The sequence below is a fragment of the Acinonyx jubatus genome, chromosome X (genome assembly GCF_027475565.1).
Source record: "Acinonyx jubatus isolate Ajub_Pintada_27869175 chromosome X, VMU_Ajub_asm_v1.0, whole genome shotgun sequence".
Taxonomy (NCBI): Eukaryota; Metazoa; Chordata; class Mammalia; order Carnivora; family Felidae; genus Acinonyx; species Acinonyx jubatus.
Genome location: NC_069389.1, coordinates 86,184,211 through 86,210,066, shown reverse-complemented (window position 1 = coordinate 86,210,066; position 25,856 = coordinate 86,184,211). Strand labels below are relative to the sequence as shown.

Sequence of the window (25,856 nt, the reverse complement as noted above, 5' to 3'; positions counted from 1 at the left end):
AAGAAAATCTTTGACAGCAAAGCTGTCCTTTATTTTGGATGCAGACATTGGGAAACTGAGCCACCTCTTAAAATACTTGCTGTCGATCTTTATGAGTAAAAAAGAATGCATGAAGCTTAAAACAGGGAATCTGGAGGCAGAGCTTCAGACAACTTCACCACCACCATCAAAGATGAGCTCAACAAATTATTACACATGCTTGTTTATTTTTAGATGCAATAGTGCCCTCTTGTGATTAACATATGAATACACTTCTGATGGCTTGGTATAACCAGGGAGTTTTCAATTAACCATGCCAATTGAGGCAAAGAACTTCACTGACACAAGAAATAGAAAGGGTTCTTCAAATTTGGCCAAATGGGAAAATACACTGTACAATCACAGAGTGTCCAGCAGAACTTCTTTTGGAAGCTCAGAAGTGATGAGTGACACCAACAATATATATATATATATATATATATATATATATATATATATATATATTAATAGGGTGGGTAATATATTAATTGCATGGGTTCATATTAGGGTCTATACTTCTGAAAATTGTTTTGGTTGCTTCATATTTTAATTGAACTAAAAATTTTCTTATAGAGGCTTTTAATGCCTCTTACTTTTAGCAAGTTCTCAACTGGAGAGCTACATGTGTTCATTCTTAATCATCAGGAATATTAACTCACTAATCTGCTTTAAACATTATTAATGAATTCTCCCCTAAATAGAAAGTAGTTCTGCTTCCTTTCTCAGCCAGCAACACAATATTGTTAATAAATGTATTATCTTGAAAATACTTTCCAATGGGTTGTTTTGTTTATTAGAAAAAAACTTTGCATTCCTCTACGTTTTCTATCAGCCATGAGAATAATCAAAGTCTGCAGAAACTTCTATGGGAGCTGCTCAAAGTGATTCTTTGAGAAAAGACTGCTTGCTGATGTGCAGATATGTAGTCTATCTGGAAATGCACAAGTTTTTACACATAGCCTGAAGAGATACACAACAATGCATTCTTATGACATATGATATCTTTATTAAGTTGATATTGGTGAGTTAAAAAACATGAAGTGAAAAGAGGACAGCTAGGGAAATAAGGTACTCTATGACTATTTATAATAAAATGTTTAAAATAAAAAAGAGGATGGAACATCAATTGGCTTCGTAATTGAAGAGAGAAGACTAACCAAGTATGGTCTTCCCAGTTCTCATACAAGCAGAGACCACAGGAGAATAATTCTTACAGAAGAAGCACAGGGAACAAATCATCATTTTTTTTGCATATTTTTGTTTCTCAAAATTATTTGGGAGAACTTTGCTTAGTAAAGGATGAGCAAAAACAAGATGCAAGAAACATTAAAAAGTGGGGGGCATCTGGTATTAAGAGTCTTGAAGAATACAGCAAAAGAGAAATTGCTCTATTAGATATTATAATTTGGCATGTAACATGAGCATTTAAAATTCTGATTAAAGTGACGAAAATGAACTATTTTTTTTTTCAAAAAGTCAAATACGAACTTAGGGAATAGAAATCAAAATAAATTTACTCTTGGTAGTAACTTGATGTAAGGATAGAAGTCCTCTCACTTTGATAAACATGGATACAAACTCTTGTCTATATTGTAGGTTTTCCTAGGTTGTCTGGAAAGAGTGCTTCATGTCAGGCCACATCTAAATGACTCGACATTTTGAGCTAAAAGGCTGTTTACACAATATACACATTCTTTACTTACAGAGCAAAATAAGCTTAACACTTTTATATTAAACACCTGGGATACAGTAGGATTAGTAGCACCATGAAAAATAATTATTCCCCCAAACTGCAGTCTTCTATTTTACTCAGTGTGATTCTTCTCTTAATTGAATTTTTAATGTGCTGTTTTAGTTACTGGGCAAAATATATATCTTCATCTTACAATCCTTGGGGAAAGTCATTCTGGACCCAAAAAGTAAATTCATTTCCTTATTTCATTCATACAAAGATAATAGAGACCTTGCTCTGGCACATTGTTGAGGTACATCTGAATCTTCATGGTTACTAGTCAGCATGTCCTCTTGGTCATATATAGTAGCACCATTGGTGGCAGCATTGGTAAAGTTGGGAAGAGTGAGACTTTGCATCCTGGGAATTTTATATATATATATATATATATATATATATATATATATATATATATATATATCACATTTAAAAACACACAAGGAATTCTGCAAAATGTTATGTCCTCTTCATGCACACTTGACATCGGCTAATTCGTGTCCTCAAGTCTCCTGCTTTCAGCGTTTCTGACTGAGGTTTGCTGGAAAACAAGAAACAAGATAATCAAATTAGCCTTTCCAGATATTTCACTTCTATTACTGGTTCAAATTCACACCCAGACATTCTATTTGTGCTTAAGTAGCTCTCCTTCTGACTCAATGATTAACTTCTGAGCAATGTGACTCTACTCTCTACCACTAATTATCTTTATTTGTCTCACCCTCTTCTTCTCTTATACGTTTCTCTAATAGTCGTAGAATGAGGGAGATCTGGGCAACTGATGGTAAATAAATGATAAAACAATAATGCATATGAAATGCATAACGATAATTGTAAGAAAAATATCAAGTAATGATAACTCAAATGAAGTAATATATAAAAATTAATTTAAACTGAAAAACATCCAATAGATTGAATTATCCTGAAGCAAATATACCATATGTGGTCTTATTCAAACACTGGGATGAGAGCCTTGAAAACATCCTGGGAAAAGAGATCACTGGACTGGGGCAGGGATCATATTACAGCTTCAATTCCTGGGGTGGCCTCACTAGAGTTTGAGCAGCTCAGTTATTCAGCAGATCACATGACCTTTCCTTGCTTTGTCTATTTTGTTACTGAAGGATTAATAACAAGCCATCTGAAACCGCACATACTGAATATTAGCCACGTCTGTTTTTCTGACCTGAGTCAGGTGTATGAAAAGAACAAGTGAAAATAAAAAACACAGTCCACTAAATCCTTAACATTTGTTGGGTATAAACCATCCATGAATTGCTTCTCTCTTCCCCAGTATCTCTGAAGGAAGCTTAGGACCTAAACTAAACTAAAGCCATAAGTAACTTACCTGAACATGTCTGACATATCTACAGTTGCTAGCCAAAAGCTGTAGGAGTTGGCATAGTAATTGCAGGTACCCCGGCCGTGACATTCAATGAAAGGAGCTGAACGGAACTCTTCCAAGCAGGAACCAGGGGAGGCCAGGGCTTGACCTGAGCCCTCTGCTCCTGCGCTTGTGTGCTAGAAAGATAAGGGAAAATGTCCCACAATACCCATGTGCTATAATACCTGAGTGTATACTCAAAGACATGTGCTGAATTTGGCCAAACATTCAAATCCAGTGAAGGAATTAGGGCAAGAGGTAAGAGTATATGTGCTGCCAAAGCGACCACTGGGCAAGAGGCAAGAGAATGGCACCCACACCAAGGGTACTCAACAAAAGTAACAGGCGGATTATGAAAATATGTTCCAGAAAATATGTGAAGGGGAACACAATACTTGTACAGAAGCTATTTGAGGCTCAAGCTTACTATGAAAACGTCAGGGATTTCTCATATTGGTAAGATACACAGATATGATGGACAGTCAGCTGTGATGACAAAGACAAGAAAGAGTATTTCATACCATCATGAAGGAATAGCCAATCCAGAGAGAATCCCATCCCTGAGGACAGTGGGGAATCTGGATGGTCTGACTGTGAACTGCAATCACCATGGAGGGAGCTTCACATACTGCACATCTGGTAAGGGAAAGGGAGGGGAACACATCTAAATAATGAGTACGTGGGAAACCGCAGTCCCTCTTCTTTGGAAGCCTTCCTGGTACAGAAACCCATTAAGGTGTCTTCAGTGCTCACAAAAGCAGGATTAAAATGCACTTTGAGAACTGCTTTTGCATAAGCTCTGTCTCCCAATGTACACAATAAAGTTATAAACAAAAACTGCAAGCTTTTTTCAAGAAACTACACAACCCCTGCTAGAGCACTTTCATTTTCCATTCTGCCCTAAATTTGTATTCATACTTGCTATGCTCAATGCCGTAATTGCTGTAAGAGTTTGGCTTAGTGTACTGCACACACTACTTGCTGTCAAAGTGCCCAACTGAGGGTAGACATTTAGTAATGCTGAAACTGTGGTAAGAACAATGCCTGGTGAGCTGGAAAAGACAAGAAACAGACACTTTCTCAATCCCCACCCATTATTCTTGTTCCAAAAGATATTTATTAACCATTTGGCAATATTGAGAGAAAAACAGCATTTCCAGAATGCTGGGCAGCTACCCAGGCACGTGGAAATGTGGCTTAAAATCTATAAAATCAAGTAAAGCAGCAACAAAGTAAATATAGCTGAGTCTACCAAATTTTTAATAAAAAGCATGAAGGGACCTTCTGACATATGACTGAACCAATTTGGTGAAGTTTATCTACAAAATAGGGTACACCCTAAAGGACTTTTTACTCCCAAGAGTTGGGGCTAACAAAAATCACAAAGAATAAATTCCCCGCAAATCTGGGCAACTGTATTAAAAACAGCACTGTGAATTTGCTACTAAGAGAAGCTGAACTAGGTTTAACCTTTATATTCAATGTCAAAGAAACTAGACTTTGCAATGATTCATTCTAGAAACTAGACTAGTCATGTCCACTAGTGGACACCTAAGTCAGTTGGGTCATGATCAGAATAAAAAAATGGCAGTATCTCATAAGCCTAGAAGATCGAGTTAAACTCGAGAAAAATTTCATTAATGGTACCACTCTCCTGTTAGTTATTCATGCTCTAAACCTCAGCTATCACTTCCTCCCTCCCATAACTAATCAACTGCCAAAACCTATCTATTCTATTAAAGTGATACATATTCCCCACTGACAATTCCACTCCATTCCTACCAGGACTATAGCAATACCTTCAATCTAACTGGTCTGTTTTAGGACTATCCCCTCTGTAATCCATGTTGCATTTCCAATGGTTCTGTAATTTTCCGTGAAATGTACCTCAAAAGCTTTTAGGCTCCCCATTATATACCAGATAAATTCCAAAATAAAATCAGATGTTTCATGAAAGTCTTCTGCAATCTGCGTCCAAGCTAACTTTCCAATCTCTTCTTCCTATGCAGCCTTTACAAATTATATTCTAGATACATCAATCTACTACCCACTCCCATGTTCTCTGCCTACTATGCCCCTCCCCTTATAGCTACCTGTGTCTCTAGTCCTTCCCATCTTTCTTCAAGTACTAACCAGGTTAAAATACATTTCTTCCATATAGTCATCCTAAATTTATTCAGTTAAAATTAAACATTCTTTTCCTTATGCTTTCATAACATTTTATTAGATCTACTGTAGCACTTAGCCAAGCCTGATATATATTAAATTAATTTACATATATTTGCCTAATGATTAGTCTGATTTCATTGTATATTACACTATTTCTATCATAGGGTTTGGTCAAAAGTGAACCCCCAATTAATATGGCTTAAACTAAATACCAAATTGAATATTATAAAGGCACTTCTGTCTGACCTAACCTGGGAAGAATATGATGAAATTCTTAGCTTTAGATTCATTTCTGACTAGCTACATTAACTGGGGATTGGTAAAAGTCAAAGCTATACCAGTATCTCACCGACTAATGAATGGCTGGATGCTCCGGCCCTTCAGGGGTTCCATGCTCATTGGCATGGGCTCTGGGGTGGACAGCCAGTAAGAATAGTCATTTCTTGAAGCAAAGTTGCAAACATTATTGATGTTGCAGAACATGAAAGGCATGGTACTGAAGCGACGAAGGCAGCTGCCAGCCGTCCCTAGGAAGAATTGGGGAGAAAAGGATGAAGGACTATACTATGATGATACTTTAGTTTCTTTTGAAACCCAAACAAGAAACCTTTCAAAGAGAAACTTGCCCACACTTCTTAGATAATAAATATACTTTAGTTCTTCAATTATAAGATGCACACTTACTTACATTTGTAACATTTCTAAAATCAGGAGACATCTTATAATTTATATAGGTATTTCTTGTTGCGATTCATTATATATTCCCCAATGCCATTTTTATGCTGGTGATACATTTATAACAATGGTGTCTCATGGAGAATATTGAGTAATCTATTGCAAACAAGTGAACAGCACACTGATTTCCTATAATATCTTATTAGTACTTCCCTCCAGGACACCCTCCCTCCCTCTAAGACATCCCCAGTATGTTATCTTGTTTGTTTTTGCAATCTCTTTCAGCCTAGGGACAACTGTAGTGCTGGCCTATATGAACCATGAACAGGTTTGGAGGTGAATAATAAAAAGGAAAAAAAAATAAAAGAGAAAGGAAGGATGTGAGACGAAAAAAATTTCAGAACTTGTAAGGGCAATAGAGGTTACTTCTACCAGTGATTAGACCATTTTTCTTTTATTCACCAAAGAATGATGAAAAACTATGTATCCCCTCACACATTTTTAAGTTTAAATATAAATTTTTTCATCGGAATTTTAAATTGATAACTATGCCAGTTATTAAGATATTGGTTATTGTCTCTTGGCTCCAAAACCACTTTTCTATACTCTATGATCTGGAGTCTGGGACTTTGCAAACCATATTTCAAATGTTACCAGCTGTCATGTATAGTGTTTTGTGAATATTTATATTTAAAAACAAACTTTTTATCATGCTTTTAACTGTATCCAATATAATGTTTTGAAACCTAACAATAAGCATTTTTTAAAGTATATAAACTTTTTTCCCAATTAAATATGCTTTACTATTTATTTAAATCCAAGTTAATTAACATACAATGTAGTGTTGGCTTCAGGAGTAGAACCCAGTGATTCATCTCTTCCATATGATACTCTATTTTTGCATATAAAATAGAAGAAAATGATACTTGTCCTATATCTTTCTTGATCATAATTGTGAAAATCAAATTGAAGAATGGAAATCCAAGTGCTTTTTATTTATAAAGTATTTAAAAAATAAAACTCATATTACTGCCTAATTGAGGACAGAACTGGAAATATCCCTGGTCTTAGAAAGAAATGAAATGGAAGAGGTACATAAAAGGAAGGCCCACAGTGATGAGACAGGGATATTCGGTTGCATTTGTGCTTTAGGCTGCCCAAAATGATGCAGAATTCTGTGTAGTCTCCAAATTTTCAAAGAAAATTTTGAAGAAAAATCTCATGAATTCTCAATGCCTCCATATTCTTACAATTATAAGGCTTTAATAGACTAATGGTTCTTAGTATTTTTTTGCTTCATACAGAACAGTTTTAGTATTCAATCTGTTACCTCCACCATCTATTTTTACACACCATAATCCCTTCACTAATCCAACATAGACTGTATTTATGTGATCAGGTGACTGTTTCTTTAAATCAAACCTACATCTGCCTCCATTCTTTGGATCAAGCTTTCTCCAGTTTGATCCTTGTGTGAGCCATGGAAGAGACTCTGCAATATGGGATCACCCTTAGCATCTTGGGCCTTATATCATGGCCTTCCCACATCTGAGGCCTAAACTGCACCTGAGCCAGGGCCAGTCTGTAGCCTCCAAGTCTGAATGCACATTATGACAGCCCTTGCTTGACCAAATACATGCATTTTGAAAAGTTACAGTGACATGCTGGATAGCAGATTCCATTTTCAGTTTTAATTATATTTTTGAATTTCATGGTTCTCAAAGCCTTCTAATGTATCCTCGACTTGACAGGAGAGCAATCTGAAGTTTACAGGCTTAATTATGGATATAAGTTAAGATGCTGATAATGAAGAAAAGATGGACTAAAAGGAGAAGAATTTTATGGGAGGAAGACTAGAGAAATTTATGTAAAAGGCAGGAAGCCTAGAGAAATTTATGTAAAAGGTAAGGATATTTTCACAATGAAGATTTTTCAATTATGAAATTAGAAAAAGAAGATGTTGCATAAAAAAGTATAAAAAGAAAAGGCAAATAAAAGAGAAAAGATGAAAAGGAGACCAAGAAAAGTAGAAGTAGGAGAATAAAGTTGGTGGGCAAACTCCTACTTTATTTGGCTTCATAAAATGACCTTCATAAAATGACCTTGGTTTCCATGTAAGTGGATATGCTTGCTCTGGTGGGCCAGCACTGCCTGGCAGGTGTGGCCACATGTCCTAGGAACACAGTGAGTAGAAGTCTCTATTGCTGCAGAACTGTTTTCACAGAATAGTCTAGCTAGAGACCTCAGGAGGCTTCCTAACATGAGACCCCAGAAACTTGGAGCTCAGACTATCTTCTTAGATGTCCTTTGGAGGCAAAGGGGATAATGATCTCTAAAATTGGCAGCTGCAGGTCAAACAATGGGGCCTCAAAATGCAAAGTCAAAATTCCACAAAATTAAGGATTTAAAGAGGTCTTGAGAGTCATCCATCCAGTCCAGCCTCATTCCATCAACCAAACTGCCTATTACAGTATAGAGAAGATGCACAGGAACCCACTAAATGAAGTGGATTTTATATACAAATATGGTGTTTTGTGTAGTTTTAATCAACTCTGGTAATACTTTACAAAGCTAAAGCACTTATTTTAGGAACTATAAACTAGCATCATTAAGAAATGACCTTATTTTCTTTGATTTTAAAACCAAGATTCTCTTCAGAATTTATCTTTCAACTTGATGAAGACCAGTGTCAGAGAAAAAGAAACTATCTCCTCTGAGTTGTGAACACTGCCCTCTCAAGTAGCTGCTAGACTGTATAGAGCCCAGAGAATCTATGTCCTTAATAACTAAGCTAAAAGTACATGTGGCCCTTCCCCAAATATACTGCTTTAGGCCAAGAATTGTACCTTACACTAGCTAACTAATGCTTTTAAAGTAAAATATTACTTATTTAAAACTTACAGTGAATATATTCAGCTGCCCTTGACATGGTCTTCAATTCGGAAGCCCCAAGAGAATAGAGAGATACATTTTGTCCAAAGCTACTCTAGAACCCAACAGGATTTTCAAAACAAAACACAATGCACAGTAAAAAATTAAAATGCCAATGATCTCACCCAAGTCTTGACCATGAGCTCTTTTATTTCCTTGAACATACAAGAGAGAAAAGCCTTCATAAATCTGGACAGTTCCATGTGGGCATTGTGGTGCGTCTGTTGTCTGGCTGTGACGTGTGATGAGGAATCCATGGGCAATAGAGGAGGTTCCTGGGGGGCCTGGGGGACCCTGCAATCCATCTGGTCCAGGGGGACCATCCAAACCACGGGTACCTATTTCCATGGAATCATCAGTATACAAAATTTAAGTAAGCTCTGATCCACTATTATGGCTATTGACAAAACATTATGACCTCATTTGATTCATTAATTTAGTCAATATTTATAGAGTGTCTATAAAGGCATTGTTAGATATCATGTATTTGGAGATAAATAAAATATGGTCCCTGCTCTTAAAGAGATTTAAACATATATTTTTTTTCCTAATGGAATTGGTTGACAACATTAGGCATTAAGTAAGTACTGGGCGACAGAACATCAGATGGGAAGAAGTGATGCTTATTCAGGAAGCCTGTGTGTTATCTGGTCTCTTGCTCTACTACAGGAGTCCAAACTCCAGGACGAAATTTCAGTTTGCTGTTTTGTTCATCAACGAGAAAGGAAGGGTGTGGTTGCCATCAGTCTGCCAGTTTCAGTGCTGAAAAACATTTTCCTTTGAATCTGGGGAATTATTCTCCGGCATACCTTTTTGTTTAGAGAATAGGCAGGGCACTCTAAAGCAGTCTTTTCAAAATGTCTATTTTCAATTTGCCACTGATTCCCTTTCTCTAGTTAGCCTCTTGATTTGAGCTTATTTTAAATTTCTCTTTACACACAGGCATTTTGCCACTGTGTATACACATTTTCACTTTGGGGAACCTTCACAGCAATGCCCACATGTGATGATACTAACTTGTTTCTTTCCTGTATGCAGTTAATGAAATGGCAGGGTATTGGTTCCAGGAAGACCATAGGTATTACCACTCTGTCTTGCTGCCACTCATATTTTTTGCCAATAAATATTCTTTATGTTTATATTATTCAGAGTTATATTTATATTGTCTAGAGTTGCTAACACATATTAAAAATCTATTTAGTTTATTATCATTTATTTCTGTTTTAGCAATCTTACGAGTGTGTTTTTTTAATTTTAATTTTTTTATTGAAGTATAGTTAACAAACAGTATTATATTAGTTTCAGGTGTACAATACAGTAATCCAACAATTTAATACATTAATCATTGTTCATCATGATAAGTGAGTACTTTCAATCCCCTCTATCTATTTCACCCACCCCCAATCCACCCCCCCTTTGGCAATCACCAGTTTGTTCTCTGTATTCAAGAGTCTAGTTTTTTGTTTGTCTCTTTTTTTTTCCTTTGTTCATTTGTTTATTGAATTCCACATATGAGTGAACTCATATGGTATTTCTCTTTCTCTGAGTTATTTCATTTAGTATTATACACTCTAGGTCCATCCATGTTGTTGTAAATGACAAGATCTCATTCTTTCTTATGGCTGAGTAATATTCCTTTGTGTGTGTGTGTGTGTGTGTGTGTGTGTGTCTGTGTATCACAGATATATATATATCTGTTCATCTATCAGTGGAAAGCTGGGCTGCTTCCATATCTTGGCTATTGTAAATAATGCTACAATAAACAGAGGGGTGGGTGTATCTTTTTGAATTAGTGTTTTTGGGTTTTTTTGGGGTAAATACCCAGTAGTAGAATTACTGGATCATTGTGGTAATTCTATTTTTAATTTTTTGAGGAACCTCTATACTGTTTTCCACAATGGCTGCACCAATTTACATTCCCACAAACAGTACATGAGGGTTCCTTTTTCTCCATGTCCTTGTCAACACCCGTTATTTCCTGTCTTTTGATGGGATGAGTATAAGATGATATATCATTGTCATTTTGATTTGCATTTCCCTGATGATTAGTGATATTGAGCATCTTTTCACGTGTCTGTTGGCCATCTATATGTCTAGTTTGGAAAAGTGTCTATTCAGTTCCTCTGCCTGGATTTTTTATTGCAAGGTGACTCAAATTATTCTAGGAAGTAGCTGGAGAACATATTGGAAATCTAGTGGATACCAGAGTCAACATTATCAGGAGCGCCTATTCATCAATGAACGAAAAAAATCTGAATATTAATTTGTCATCTCAGTATACCACTATGACTCTCAAAGCTCTATGGGGATCAGTTTAAACTTTACAAACTCTACAACTACATTTACTGAATTTTATGGGGGAAATTAAATTGTATTGTCATATTTTCAAACATGGAAGGATTCACAATAGTTTCAAGATGGTCATGGGATTTAAATCAATACACTGAAAAAGATCAGAACAGGTTAAGTACAGGGAGTGCCTGGAAAAACTTTTGAGGAAGAGCTGGGTTTTCCAGTGCTCTAAACACACACACACACACACACACACACACACACACACACACACACAAGCTTTCTATGCTTTTCTTATACTGGAAAATCTCCTTGTATGTGCTATCCTCTTTTCCCCCAGCAACAGAGTCAGCAGGTAGGTACACTCTCTCAAGAGAAAACTCTCACAGCTCCAATTGGACACCATACATGTACAAGTGTCTCAGACTTGAGAATGCTATTGGCAGCATTATTCTACTTGTCTCACCTGGCTGGCCTGGCAGACCTGGGTCTCCTTTGCGCCCTCCTGCACCATCAAAGCCTGGGAGTCCGTTGCGTCCAGGATCTCCTGGAGGGCCAATTGGACCTATAGGGGAAGAAAACAGGTCTTCAAATATGGGTGTAATTCCATATCCAGACAGATACAGGAAACTTAAGGTCCTTCAGTGTCACTAAATTCATAATCTGGTCTTGTCTTCAATCCAGATACATGAAGGAATAGCTCAAGCCTGGGACAAACGAAACAGACAAGGATTTAGCTTTAGTTTTAAATGATCAATTTTTCTCTGCAGAGATTCCCATAGTATGGTAATTGTGTCTTTGCCTCAGAACAAAATAGGAGTACAAGGCCTGACATTGTTATCTGTCCCACCACAGGTGGGAGTTTTTACTGCCTGGTTCATTTAGATTATGGAAAGATTGACAACCAATCACTTAATAAGTGAGAAAGACTGAAGTTAGTTTCTAGCTTTGTTTTATAATCAGAGTTGGCTGCAAGCATAGAGTCAAATGGCCAACTAGACAGGATTTAGTTTAAAAATCATGAAGTCTCACAGTGGGGAAGTGACAGTCCACCAAATTAGCTTTGTATCCTTCTGGTGGTTGGAACAGAGAAAGCACCAGATCTTGAATGCATTTTCATTTCTTCACAAAATTTGTAACAACATTAACCCAATCGTTCAAATTAGAATAGCCAGAAGAACTGGCTAGGAGCGGTCAGACTTGGGGTAAAGGATAAGATTAGGGCATGAGAAATGAATATTTTCAAGAAAACAGGAGATGGGACCTGTGGCAGTCTGCTATTCTACGAGCTGTTGAGACTCCTCAGAAATGAATTCTGGCAAGTAACAGGAGAACTAGGGAAATATTCTCAAATAGATAAAGCTTAGAAAGATGATCTGCAAAGGTACCTGGTAAGCCTTGAGGTCCTGGTAGTCCTGGTAGACCTTTTAATCCAGGCTGGCCTGGGATCCCTGGTGGACCAACATCTCCTTTGATTATAATACTCTGTCCTGAAGGACCAGGTAATCCAGGGGGACCTAAGAGGTAAAATATTCAAGTTTGAAGGTAGGAAAAAGAAAGGCCAGTAGGAATGGATGCCAAAGTGTCCTAAGGTCAGAATAAAAATTGGTGTGAAAAACACAAGTTATAGGTGTTGAAATACTGCCATGTCCAACAGAAATGTGTCTGGGAAAACTATCATCTCACCCAGAAGACTGAAAAAATAAATAATTTCCTTAGGGTCAATGGAAAAATTAGGCCTACTGTCCCTATTTTCAAGCTTTGAAGCATGACTTGGTTACTAGAAAGTCTAATCCATTACAAATCTGTGTCAGGGGAAGACAATTCTATTTCCAGACAAGTCCATTCTGATTCTAACATCATTTGCGCTTCTTGTTTATTGTGCTTGTGAAGTGTCCCACTGAACTAGTGATGGAATTTAGCACTTGTCCTATTTCAATTTACAGGAAACCTCTATAAGTCTCCAGAAAAAAGAACTATTTTCATATTGAAAATACTTCCAACTAAAAATGACTTGCTCTTGTGATCTGTTCAACTGAATACGGGAAGGTTAGTATAAAAGCCAATAAAAATCTTAGTGAAGCATTATTGTTAGCCCTGTATCCATCTTAAACTTAAAATATCTGGTATCAATCTTACATTAGTAAATAGAGAGGTTGAGAGATGAGTAAATAAAGGGAACAATCCCTCAGTTGTTGGGGATTGAGACTCTAAAATTTTAGTTGAAAGACAGAATGCAAACATTCAAATTCCTCAATGTGTTTAAAAATCAGGTATAACTAGCTCCTGGAGTAAGTCTTACCTGGGGGGCCAACAAGTCCTGGATCCCCTTCAGGGCCAGTTGAACCAGGTATTCCACTGGGTCCCTTCATGCCTGCAAAGAAGGTACATACAATGGCACAGAAAAGCGACAGGGGCCTAGCATTTACCCAGTCAAATCAGAAAATGGGTATCTTATCCCAAAGCAGTTTAAAATAAAAAGGGAACTTCAAAATATCCCTTCAAATACCTGGAAATCCTGGAACACCCGGGAGACCAGGATCTCCTTTCATTCCATTGAGACCTGGCCGACCAGGATTACCCTGAATAAACAAAATTGTTGATTTTAGAAAAGAAAATTGGAGGGGGAGAGAGTGAGGCTATATAGTATTCATATTCATTTATAGCACTGGGTCTAGAGTCAAACTTCCAAGATCCAAATCCCAATTTTGCCTCTTACTAGTCCGTGTGACCTTGAGTTGATTATTTAACCCCTTTGATTCAGTTTTCTCACCTCTAACATAGAGAAAATAATAGTATCAACTTCATGGAGGTTTTGTGAGGATTAAATGAGATAGCTCATATTAAGTACTTAGAAAACTGATTGGCATGTAGTGTGTACTTAAGAAATGGCAGCTATTATTTTATTATCATTAACAAAGAGGTTTTTTTTTTTTTAGTATAGCACTGAGGTGATAAGTGCTTCAGTTAGAATCACAAGTGCAAGTGCAGAAATGATAGTCTGCAAGACTTAGCAAAAAATATAGCAGGGCCTGTTACTTAATTGGGTTTGAGGGCCAGGAAAACTATGGGAAGAAGAAGAGTTAAGAGGAAGTCTAGAATGTACCTAAAGGAAGAGTAAGTGTGTTAAAATGAAACTCTTATTATTAGGAATAAAAGAGGGGCAAACATGGTACATATTAGTCCAACATGTAAGAAACAGCTTAAAAAAACCAGAGCATGTTAGAAAGACATAGGATCCAGCTTGAAGAAGTTTCCAAATCCAGGATAATTTGAGCATGAAAATAGGTAATTACAGTTTAAAAAACTTAAAAATCATTAAAGAGACTTTATGAGTCCATACTAATAATAAATAAACAATACATGGAAGACAAGGGAGGCTCTTGCTTACAGGGCTGACTGGTATATGTAGAGGTAGTGCTAGAGTTAAAAAATTATCAATTTGCCACTATTCTAGTATTGGTTGGTTGAGACAAAAATCATAAATAGATTTAACTATATGGGTAAATTCTGATGATAAGCAATATATTTGCATGGTCTTAATGTGCATTCCTATAGTTTTGCTTATTAGTCACAAGGAGAAGAATAGTAACCATACAGTGGAGAAACCAGATAACAATTTGTTGGAATGATCAAAATTAAAATCACCAATGAAGGGCAGATGGCTATTATGGGCCTAAATATCTGATGGAGGACACAACATCACTCATGTAGTATTCCAGCTTGGGATGCATAACTAGAGTGAAGAAACAGCAGACAAAAGAAGGAACATTCTATTTTTAAAAATAGAATATATTAAAATCAGCATGCACTCAGGTATTTAGTACTAAAAAAGCATGACAGTTGCAACTTATTCTCAAATGTTTATATATATACACACACACAACATACAGGGTAAAACATTAACAACCAGTCCATCTGAATAAATGATACATGAAGGTTTTTTTTTTTACCATTCTTGGAGTTTTTCTGTAAGTTTAACGTTATTTCCAATAAAAGAATTAAAAAAACATGCAAATATAAGAACTAATTTACACAAAAGAAAATGAACAGAACTTGATAATACTAGATTCATGAAATCTTGGTATCAGGCAGTAGTAGTCTTGAATCAAGTATAGAGACATGTGAACTGGAAGAACACGGGAAATGAGTGAAGAGGGAGTAAGTAGAGAATGAATAAAGAGAAGACTAAAATTTAATTCTAACATGTGTCTAGAAGAAAAGTGGTGACATGAGGAAAAGAGGTTAGTTGCTGGAAAGCTTTAAGGACTACTTTTTTAGATCCTTTTTCTTTTTTCTGCTATAAAGCAGCCACCAGTGAGTTAAAAGACTGAGCCCAGACTGTGTTGGTCGCCAAATCTAACAATCCTCCTGAATGAATGCAAGAAACGTTAATGATTCAAAAAGAAGCATGTGACTTTCTGGGTCACTCAAACCAATGTGCAAAAGTACATGAGTACAGATGTAGGGATATGTTATTATTCCTTTTTTAAGGTGAAGACAGAAGCCTAAACTGTCTATCTGCCTTACTCAAAGACACAAAGCAGAAGTGTGAAGTGGAGCTGAAATTTGAACCTAATTCTAATTTCAAAGTCTAAAATATCCCCACTCAACTCTAATTACTTCCCTGTGAAAGGTCTCATCCACATTCAATGCTCTGATATGTGTGTCTTCTTTTACGAATTTGCTTTCACTGAAAAGAAGGTTTCTCAAACCTAAACAATATACATAGCAATGACTCCAGGTAAAATATCTTCTGAGGAACTCCTTAACTATACAGTAACAAAGTTCCTTTAGTTGGAAAAAATAGGAAACTTGCCTTTTTTTTCTTTGTAATTCACCAGGGAGCCATATATACAGCCTTGACCAGTAAATACTAATAAAAATAATGCAGCTTAGAATTCTCATTTTGAATGCACACACCCACACCCTTTCTCATCAAATATCTACCCCCATTTCCTACCTGGAGTCCTGGTGGTCCTTGATCTCCTTTCAAACCAGGCAAACCAGGTTGCCCAGGTTGGCCTGGGTTTCCTCTCTCTCCTTTAATACCTCCATTTCCAGGGAGACCCCGGGGACCTTCTGGACCTGGTAGACCTTGATAATGCACAACAAATGGCCAAATTTCAGTATAGCATAAGAGTAGTATAAAAGTCTGGCTTTTAAATTATCAGTCACCTAAATCCTATTAGTTTGCAGAATAAAATCCAGACTACATTAAAATATATAGGCCTATGATAACGCTTTCTAATATAAATTAGGCTGGGTTCTTTTTGTTATTAACACTGATTTGCAGACCATTTTAGTTTGCATTTTATTATATGTTAAATCTAATAAGATCACAGTTAAAGAAAGGACCCAGGACATTATAATAAAGATTGCTTCTGTAACCCCAAGTGTTTAACTTAAGTGAAAGTAAACAAACACTATAGGACACTGTTCTCAAATTGGAGCATATATCAGAATCCCCAGGAGACTCTGTTAAAACATATTCTTGAGCTTACCCCCAAAGTTTTGGATTCAGGAAGGCTGGGGAGGGGTCCAGGAATCTGCATTCTTACAAGTGCCCTGTAACTAAAGCTGCTGGTTTCAGACCACACTTTAAGAATTGGTACTTAGGACAATCAGGGATTCAAGCAATTTGTCTCATTGCGATTAATATCAAATTGCTATATAAGTAGTTATTTTGTAAGTAGTATTTGTAAGTGGTTTCATTTGGCTTTTATTACTATGCAATTAAGATAGTTACTTGAGCAAACTGTTTGATTTCATTTTAGTGCCATGCTTATTAATATACGGTAATATTTTAGTGTCAGAAATTCATTTAAATTATTTGTGAAGAAAAATTTTGCATATGTCTTGTGAATAAATAAAGCTATTTAAAATAGGGTTTTTGCTAAGCTCTTTTCCTTATACAATATTTTTAACTTTTCATTCTAAATAAAGATATTAGGTCCATGAAGCAACCAAGGGGATCTTGTGAATGGCCACATCTTTTGTCACTAGGTGGGAAATAGCTGTTACTTGCTACACAGTGATTGAAGCTAGGACTATCTAGTTCTGCCTTAAGAAATTAGTTATGAAGCACTAAGTAATGAACAGGCAAAAGCACGTACACATTTTCTCCTCTGGTTATCTTAGTGTTTCATTGGTTTCAATAAAAAATGAAAATATATAGTGATTACTTTGGAAGGAAATATCATAGGCAAATGAATTTAGAATACCTGAATTCATGCTTACCTACGGACAAAGGGTCATCTTTTTGATCTGAGATAAAATTCAGACTTTAGTTCTCTTCCAATACTCCTAAGACCCAGAATCAATGACTACATTCTAACAAGGCAGCATGGCATACAGATTAAGAACGCTGGGCTCTGGAGCTAGAATGCTAGGTTGGAATCCCAGCTCCAATAATCATTAGCTGCTAGACTTTAGCAAGTTTATTAATCTCTTTGGCCTCAATTTCCTCCTTTTTAAAATGGAAATAAGAATAGTACCTACTTTATCAGGTTGTACCAAGGATTAAATAAGATAATATGTATACATTATTTAACACAGTGCCTGGCACATAGTAAGAATTATGAAAGAGACTTTTAAAAATTATTATCACTATTATTACCTTCATTCTTAGTAAAACTTAAAGAACCTATCTTTGAAATATAAGCCCATTTTAAATATTTCAGCTATTTCTATGTTATTTCATATGATAACACTACTCTATCTGGCACATGAGAAAGAGGAAGCAGGTCCACAAGAGCACAATTGTTTTATCTTTAAGCAGTTTAAATTATATAGTCAGCCAAATCCAGCAACCAGAGAGACACACTTAGAAATTAAATTCCTTTCCTGATCATAAAGAAAGGGCTGGAATACTTTACACTAAAATAAACAAAGAAAAGCAATTGTTGAGTTCAAACCCCTTAGATAGGGTTTCCTAAGCAAAATTATTTGCTTTCATCCATAATGTATAATTTGGACTAGAAATCAGGTAGCAAATCATCTTATTAGGAAAAAAATAAACTGTTAATCAGCCCAACAATGACAAAGTAAGAGTAAGATCAGGAAAAAAGGGAATCTTTTATGATTCTTTTCCCCAGGCTGAAAAGTTATCAGAATATTTGAAAAAAAAAAAGTAGGCATGTTATGGGCATTGTTCTTTCTGCAATTAAAATAAGATATTGGGAAATTTACATGTTATTAATTCATACCTGCCATTCTGGAGTCCCTCAAATTTAAATTAATGATTTGCTAATGATATAAGGGACATATAGATTTTATTTTTAAAGTCCTCAACAGCTACGCTCTTCCATTTTTGAAAATAGCCACATAAACACAAATCAGAGCAATGTCAAGCAACAAACTTCAAGAAAATAATATCAATATGCAGAAATTACAAATGGGCCAGATACCTGACTGAAAATCTTAATGCAGTCTTAAAGATAACAATAAGTGTATATCCATTTAAAATTCAACATGTCTTCACGTAAGAATTACCTATTATAAACAATTGAAGCCACAAAGACCTAATGTCATTTCAAACTTGATTATAAACAACTAACATTACCTTCACCAATATGTTAAATACCAAAGCAGGTAGTATTTGAGAACAGCCCCCTTCAATGACTTCTGAGTTATAGCAAAAACAAAACAAAACAAAACAAAAACAAAAAACTGCATTTCTCTTATCACACATGCAAAACATTCAAAAAAAAAAAAAATAAAGAATTGACCAGTGAAGAGTCTAACCTTGAAAACCTGGGAAGATCAGAGTTCACCAAAGCTCAAAGATCGATGTTAGCAGTATCAGACATCACACAGTACAAAATAAGATTATGAGTTAGAAGTGGTTCACATTATAGCACAAGTTAAACAATAATCCTCTTTGCCAGCATATCTCACACCTACAGTGTAATCAGTAGGCAAACAGAACCATACAGAAGTATAGAGAGACAAACATTTTCAAATAGAGCTTATTATAGGAAATAAGCTGCTAGTTTTCATTAACTCAAAAAATGGAAAACTCTACTACAGATATCATGTTAACACTACTACCATGGCTTTCCAAAAGTTAGCATCTCAAACATTAAAGTTGGAAAGACAGTACCATTTCGCTGATAGCCTTCCATTCCCTTCACGAAGGGTTAATTTTGTATAAATGTTTAAGTTTATCTTGGCCTCTGGCTTCTCTTAGGAAAAACTCACGATGCAAACTTCTTGATATGTTCAGATTGCCTCAAAGAGGTACAGTTAACTTTAAAAGGCTCATTAGACAAAAATACAAAGATCATAGGTGACTAAATAGAGAAATTAAAATACAGGTACACAATAGCCATTACCAACTGTACTTCTATTTGCCTTCTTTGAAAATCATTCCATGTAGCCACCTTCTGATTTTTTTCATAATTCATCAAGAAGCTTTCTTTTCTGCATTATTACTTGTAACAAGTTATTCAGGGAAAAACCAATATATATATTTGTTCATCACTGAACTTTAAATTATAAAGAGCCAAATTTTCCAAAAATGTGAAGGCCATCAGTGAAAGGGTACTTTAAAATATTTTGACATGCAATATCCTACCCCAAACCACAGAAAATATCAAATTCACTTTATTATTATTCAATGCACATATTAAATCAGTCTATTAACTATTAAAAGAAGGATCATTAAATAAAAAGATAAAAAGCCTACAAATAAGACCACTCTTGGTTAATGTTAATTAACTGTAAACACAATTTCCTTTCCTTACAAGTCTTGCTATGATTTATAAACACTGAGGTTAGCAGAGAGGATAAATTGTGCTAGAGAATTGAATCCTAGGAATTAGAAAACCTAGGATCTATTCTTGGTTCTACTATTTATATCGGTGGGATTGTGGACAATTCAATCTCTCTGAGCTTGTTTTCTCACCCACATAATGTGAACAGTGTTATCTGCCCGAACCTCCCTCACAGAGTTGTTTTAAAGATCAAATTGAATTTTGAAAATATGGACCTGATATCTCCATGTACAAGGTGCTACAGGGAACACAAAGGTTAGCTAGACCCAAACTCTGTCTTTAATGAGCTTATAATAAAAGTACATTATATGATGTAAATGGTGGCATGTCACATAAATATAAAACATTATTATTATTACTGCCAGGTAATAAAACTTTTAAAGCATTTGGCAATTTGGAATTCAGAAGGCAAACTGATTTATGACAACAGTTTGAGAAGAGTCTGGCCACACAATTAGTTAAATAGAATTCCTACCTAAGATAATTCAGAGTTTGAGTAAAGACATTTTATCTATGTGCATGCTGCATGCTATAGTAGGACCAATACAAGAATGCTTAGAAAAATGTCACTGAAATATATATTTTGGTCTGAGTAGGTAACAAGGAAAACTTCAGATTGTATCATAGCAAAACTTCTAAGATCTTAATTTCTAAGAGGTAAAATTTTAATGAGTTATATGCCAAGTCAATTTTGCACATGGAGCTCTCAAAGCATTATTTCTCAAATGACCTAACAAAGTAACTGAAAAAATAAAATAGAAACTTTAAAGTCTTGGACATAAGTGGTAATAACTAAAGATAAGCTGATGAATTGATTAGTAAATTTTATTTATTTTTTTTAAAAATTTTTTTTTCAACGTTTATTTATTTTTGGGACAGAGGGAGACAGAGCATGAACGGGGGAGGGGCAGAGAGAGAGGGAGACACAGAATCGGAAACAGGCTCCAGGCTCTGAGCCATCAGCCCAGAGCCTGACGCGGGGCTCGAACTCCCGGACCGCGAGATCGTGACCTGGCTGAAGTCGGACGCTTAACCGACTGTGCCACCCAGGCGCCCCTGATTAGTAAATTTTAAATCCAGTTTCCATTTAAGGTTGTAGTCTTCCACTATTGCAAAGAAGAGAACACTGTAGACACTAGGTTCCAATAACTATGTAATTTACAGTACATCTGGTAAATAAGATGTCAAATTGCTTTTAAAGTAATGTGGCTACTTCCCTTTTTCTTCTTTGAATATATTCTGGTGCCTCAGAAGAAAGCAATCTTCTTCTAGCCAACACTAAAATCTGGAAGTGATCAAGGCAGCAGACGTCTATGCAAGTCAGACAGGGGGGTATTCAAAATTACTTCCAAGTATGCTTTAATTTTTCTCTTTATCATGGTGATAGTTAAATCGTATGCACTTGTCTTAATCTTTTTGATGACATCCATTTTGGAAAAACACACGAAGCAGTTAATAGGGATTGATGGAATTTATGAGGTAACAAAAACAAGAGAGTGGAGGCAAGCTCCAGTTTCCTATAACTAAGAGTCTCCTATGATGGCAGAAGCAACTTTGCTTCATCGCTTATATTTTTTGAAGTTTATTTATTTATTTTGAGAGAGAGAGAGAGAGAAGCAGAGAGAGAGAGAATCCCAAGCAGGTTCTGCACCATCAGCATAGAGTCTGATGTGGGGCTCAACCCCATGAACCATGAGATCATGACCTGAGCCGAAATCAAGAGTCAGACACTAAACCGACTGAGCCACCCTGGCGTCCATTTTGCTTCATCACCTATTATAACTAGAATAAAAAGTCAGATCATAAGCATTGAGCCATATAACTGCCTTTGTAGAAGGATGATGTGTGTTACTAGTAAAGCAGACACTTAACAGAAAGAGCACTGGGAAGCTCTAAGTCAGATTCCCAGCTATGCCAGCGATTAACCATATGACCTTGAGCAAGCTTCTTGACATCTTTGGGCCTCTGTTTTCTCAAATGTGACAAAGATTCTCTCTTTGACTAAACTTTAGACAGGCTCCTCTGAGCCTTCTTCTCAACCTGGCCTCAATCCTTGGGCCCTGTTCTTGGTATGCTGAGTCTAGTTTTAGCAAGAACCCTGCTATGTCAGTTTAGGGAGAGTCACCCCACTGTTGATATCTGATCAAGCCCCCCATCCCCCAACCTTGATGTCTAAGTCTTTGGCCTGACTTTAGTAAGGATTCTATAAGGCAAGTTTAGCAAGAATCTACCTTCCCTTGATATTTCTTTCTAGTAATTTTTCATTCACTTACTCCCTCACTCTGCTGGTTGACCATAAATCCCCATTTTTCTTTGTTGTATGCAGAATCGAGCTCAGTCTGTCTCCCCTAATGCAACTGTCGGTGCCCTACTGCAACTGTCTTAAGTAAAACTTGTATTGCTATCTTTAACAAGTGCCTGGTGAATAATATCTCTTTGAAAAGTGTAAAACTTAGGTCTCTTCTACATCAGATACTCTGGCTGTATGAATTTATGGGTCTGCGGAAGGAATTGAGTAGCAAGTAGGAGTAAGTTACTGGGGAATCAGTTCAGATAGAGATAGATGGCTTTCTAAAAAGAAACTTGAAAAATCATGAATTTTAAATTTCTAGCCATTGCCAGTAGTCAGAACTCAGGAATACACTTTCTCCCTTGTAGTTCCTCGTTAGAAATTTGAAAAGGCCTATTTATCTTGAAATAACAAACACATTCAGATATTTGTGGTTCTTTTTACCCCTATTAGGGTAACATCTTTCACTATGAATCAGCAATTTTCCATTGGACAACTTCTGGCAATTAACTGTTCTTTGGTGTGTACTGTTTTTATATGTATGGTTAAAATAAGATTAAGAGGCTTCTATTCTGTGCTGGTTGTAAGGAAATTTTTTTTACTCCATACCTATTAGTCCATTTTCATAGCAGTAGAATTTAGAACTTTGTGACAAGCCAAAATGTGAAGATGAGATGATTTGAAAAATTACAAGAGTTGTGGCAAGTCAAGAACTGCGAATTTGCAGGATCTGATAACACGAATTTGCAGGATCTTAAAAAAGAATGCCTTTTCAAGGATGTGGAGAAAGGGGAATCCTCCTGCATCATTGGTGGGAATGCAAATTGGTGCATCCACTCTGGAAAACAGTATGGAGGTTCCTCAAAAAGAAAAAATAGAACTACCCTATGATCCAGCAATTGAACTACTAAGTATTTACCTAAAAAATATAAAAATACTAATTCAAAGGATCCATGCACCCTGATGTTTATAGCAGCATTATCTATAACAGCTAGATTATGGAAACAGCCCAAATGTCTATCAACTGATGAGTGGATAAAGATGTGGTGCATATGTGTGTGTGTTTGTGTGTGTGTGTGTGTGTGTGTGTGTGTAATGGAATATTACTCAGCAATCAAAAAGAATGAAATCTTGCCATTTGCAATGATGTGGACAGAGCTAGAGAGTATAATGCTAAGAAAAATAAGTCAGTAAAAGAAAGACAAATACCATATGATTTCACTCTTACGTGAAATTTAAGAAACAAAACAGACAAGCAAAGAGAAAAAAAAAAGAGAGAGAGGTAAACCAAGAAACAGACTCTTAACTATAGAAAATAATTCGATGGTTACCAGAGGGGAGGTGGGGTGGATGGGTGAAATAGGTCATGGGGATTAAGGAATGTACTCGATGTGATGAGCACTGTGTGCTGTTTGTAAGTGTTGAATCACTAAATTGTATCTGAAGCTGATATTACACTGTATGTTAACTAATGGGAATTTAAATTAAAACTTAAAAAAAAGAATACCTTTGTGAAGGATGGCTCAATTTCATTTACATTAACAGATATAAAACAAAAATAAGAAATACACTCTACTCTGAAGGTAAAAGTAAAATATCATACAATACACTTTTGGGTACTCTAAATTTTTGGCTAAAAATGACAAAAACATCTGAATTTTAAAATGTTAAATTAATGTTCCTAACTAGGTAATTTTGGGTTACTCCAGTAGACAGAAACATTGGAGTCTACAAGTTCCTTTCAAGTTTCAGAGATAGACCAACATGTAAGAACTGAATTGGCATATATGCTCTTAAAATACATCCAAACACTTGAAAGCATTAGGTACAGATATATATGTGTATTATATGTGTATATATATATATATATATATGTGTGTGTGTGTGTGTGTGTGTGTGTGTACACATATATATCTGTACCTATATATAGAGAGGGAGAAAGAGAGAATTATATATACACACATATACATATATATACATACACGTATATATGTATAACTATATATACACACATACATATAAATATATATAAAAATATAAAAAAGTTTCAAAGTTCATGCAGTTACTACTTTGGAGTTAAAGAGCTAACCTGTAGGACCTGGATAGGGATCAAAGTTCACCAAGGCCCAATGTCATCATTAACGAAAAGGAAAAATATCAAAATTGTTAGCAATATCAAGAAACTAAAGCATCACACTAACTTCTTTCAAGTTAAACTTTAATTCAATAAAAGAATACTATGAAAGTTCATATTCATGCATCTGTATACAAACCAAATTATTACCAGTTAGCATCAGCACTAAAATAAAAACAGCACATGTGACATATTTTGAAAGGCAAAAAAATCATTTTTATAATAACCATTACCAATGAGTTCAGACAAAAACAACCAATTCTATGATCAATTAGGTTTAAAACTCCATTTTAATTTGTAGTTTATGAACAAATGAGAAGTCACAAACTACTCATCAGGTAGGTGTTCTTCTTCCTACTATTTTTGTTATTGTTTCTTTGGAAACAGTAATTTTTTTAAGCACCTTTGTGACTAATGTCTTTATGTTGACAGTAATGTCCAACAGTGACCTTCATTACTAGTAAAGAACAAATAACCAGAGTGCTGATTAAAATGTAAAAAAAATGATAATAGTTTGGTTTATTTTATAATTATTGCATGCATACCAAGCAAGATATTTGTGTCAACTCTTTACATGTAAGAGTTAATATGGCTGAGGAGAATTTCACTGGTTTTCTTAAATAGTGAAAACAAGGTAAAACTCTAAACACCTTGTATAAACAATCAAGTCAGATCAGATCAAATCTGGTTTTGAAAATGACCTTCTGAACAAAGTATGTGATCCCATTTGATTCATGTTTTCAGAGCATATCTTATTAAAATTAACTCCAATCACTTCAGAGTTTATCATAATTTAAATGGAAATTTTCATTTTTAAGTACATTAAAAAATGAGCCAGACTTTCAAAGGATAAAAGGACAACTGTTTTGTTTCTTTAACCTTAGATTTCTCTTATTATTTTAAATCACGAAGGCCAAATTTTTAATTACCTGAAATATAAAAATTGAGTATCAAGTCCCAAAAATCTGTTAATAATCTATCACCAGTGATTGGGCTCAGCGACATTAATCCCAGATGAGTACAAGCATTCCAAACTTAGCAAAATGAAGTGACACAGCACATACACAAAATGAAAAGTGAACTTTGGATGCAAAATTGAGGCTACTAGAGCAGTTAACATAAGACAAATGAGGTATAGACATGAAGTTGGTATGAAGAGATGGCTATTCAATTTAATCATGCTGTGATGTTGAGGATAAATTTGATTGCCTAGTTCCTAGAGAAGATAAAATTTTTTTATTGTGCTTGGTGACATTGGCTGATCATATGACAGAACCATAGCAACACTTTTGGTATGAACCACAAGCATCTATGGGGTGACCACTAAAATGATTTCTGTGATGACATGCTGAGAAGCTCACATTAAAAATGCAGAGGGCATTTTGCTGCCAGGTTATCAGTATAGCTTTATGTTTAATAAAAAGACTAATAAATCCACAATTTTCTTTTTTCTTCCA

General features: G+C 35.6%; 1 protein-coding gene across 5 annotated transcripts in view; it reads right to left on the bottom strand.

Moving 5' to 3' along the window:
* Positions 1 to 2,140: 2,140 nt before the first annotated feature.
* COL4A5 (collagen type IV alpha 5 chain) overlaps positions 2,141 to 25,856 on the bottom strand; it is a 244,877-nt gene continuing 221,161 nt past the window's right edge. For 3 of the 5 annotated variants that reach the window (XM_027054965.2, XM_053201530.1, XM_053201531.1), the window contains 10 exons: positions 16,162 to 16,295; positions 13,708 to 13,780; positions 13,501 to 13,572; positions 12,587 to 12,715; positions 11,665 to 11,763; positions 9,032 to 9,244; positions 5,650 to 5,827; positions 3,653 to 3,767; positions 3,096 to 3,268; positions 2,141 to 2,288 (listed from right to left, as the gene is read on the bottom strand). In XM_027054965.2, coding sequence (XP_026910766.1) covers positions 2,207 to 2,288; positions 3,096 to 3,268; positions 3,653 to 3,767; positions 5,650 to 5,827; positions 9,032 to 9,244; positions 11,665 to 11,763; positions 12,587 to 12,715; positions 13,501 to 13,572; positions 13,708 to 13,780; positions 16,162 to 16,295 — 1,268 coding nt within the window. In that variant the 3' untranslated portion in view covers positions 2,141 to 2,206. Of the gene's footprint in view, positions 2,289 to 3,095; positions 3,269 to 3,652; positions 3,768 to 5,649; positions 5,828 to 9,031; positions 9,245 to 11,664; positions 11,764 to 12,586; positions 12,716 to 13,500; positions 13,573 to 13,707; positions 13,781 to 16,161; positions 16,296 to 21,574; positions 24,364 to 25,856 lie in introns of those variants that run through there. The other 2 variants (XM_053201532.1, XM_053201533.1) reach the window with 2 other exon arrangements.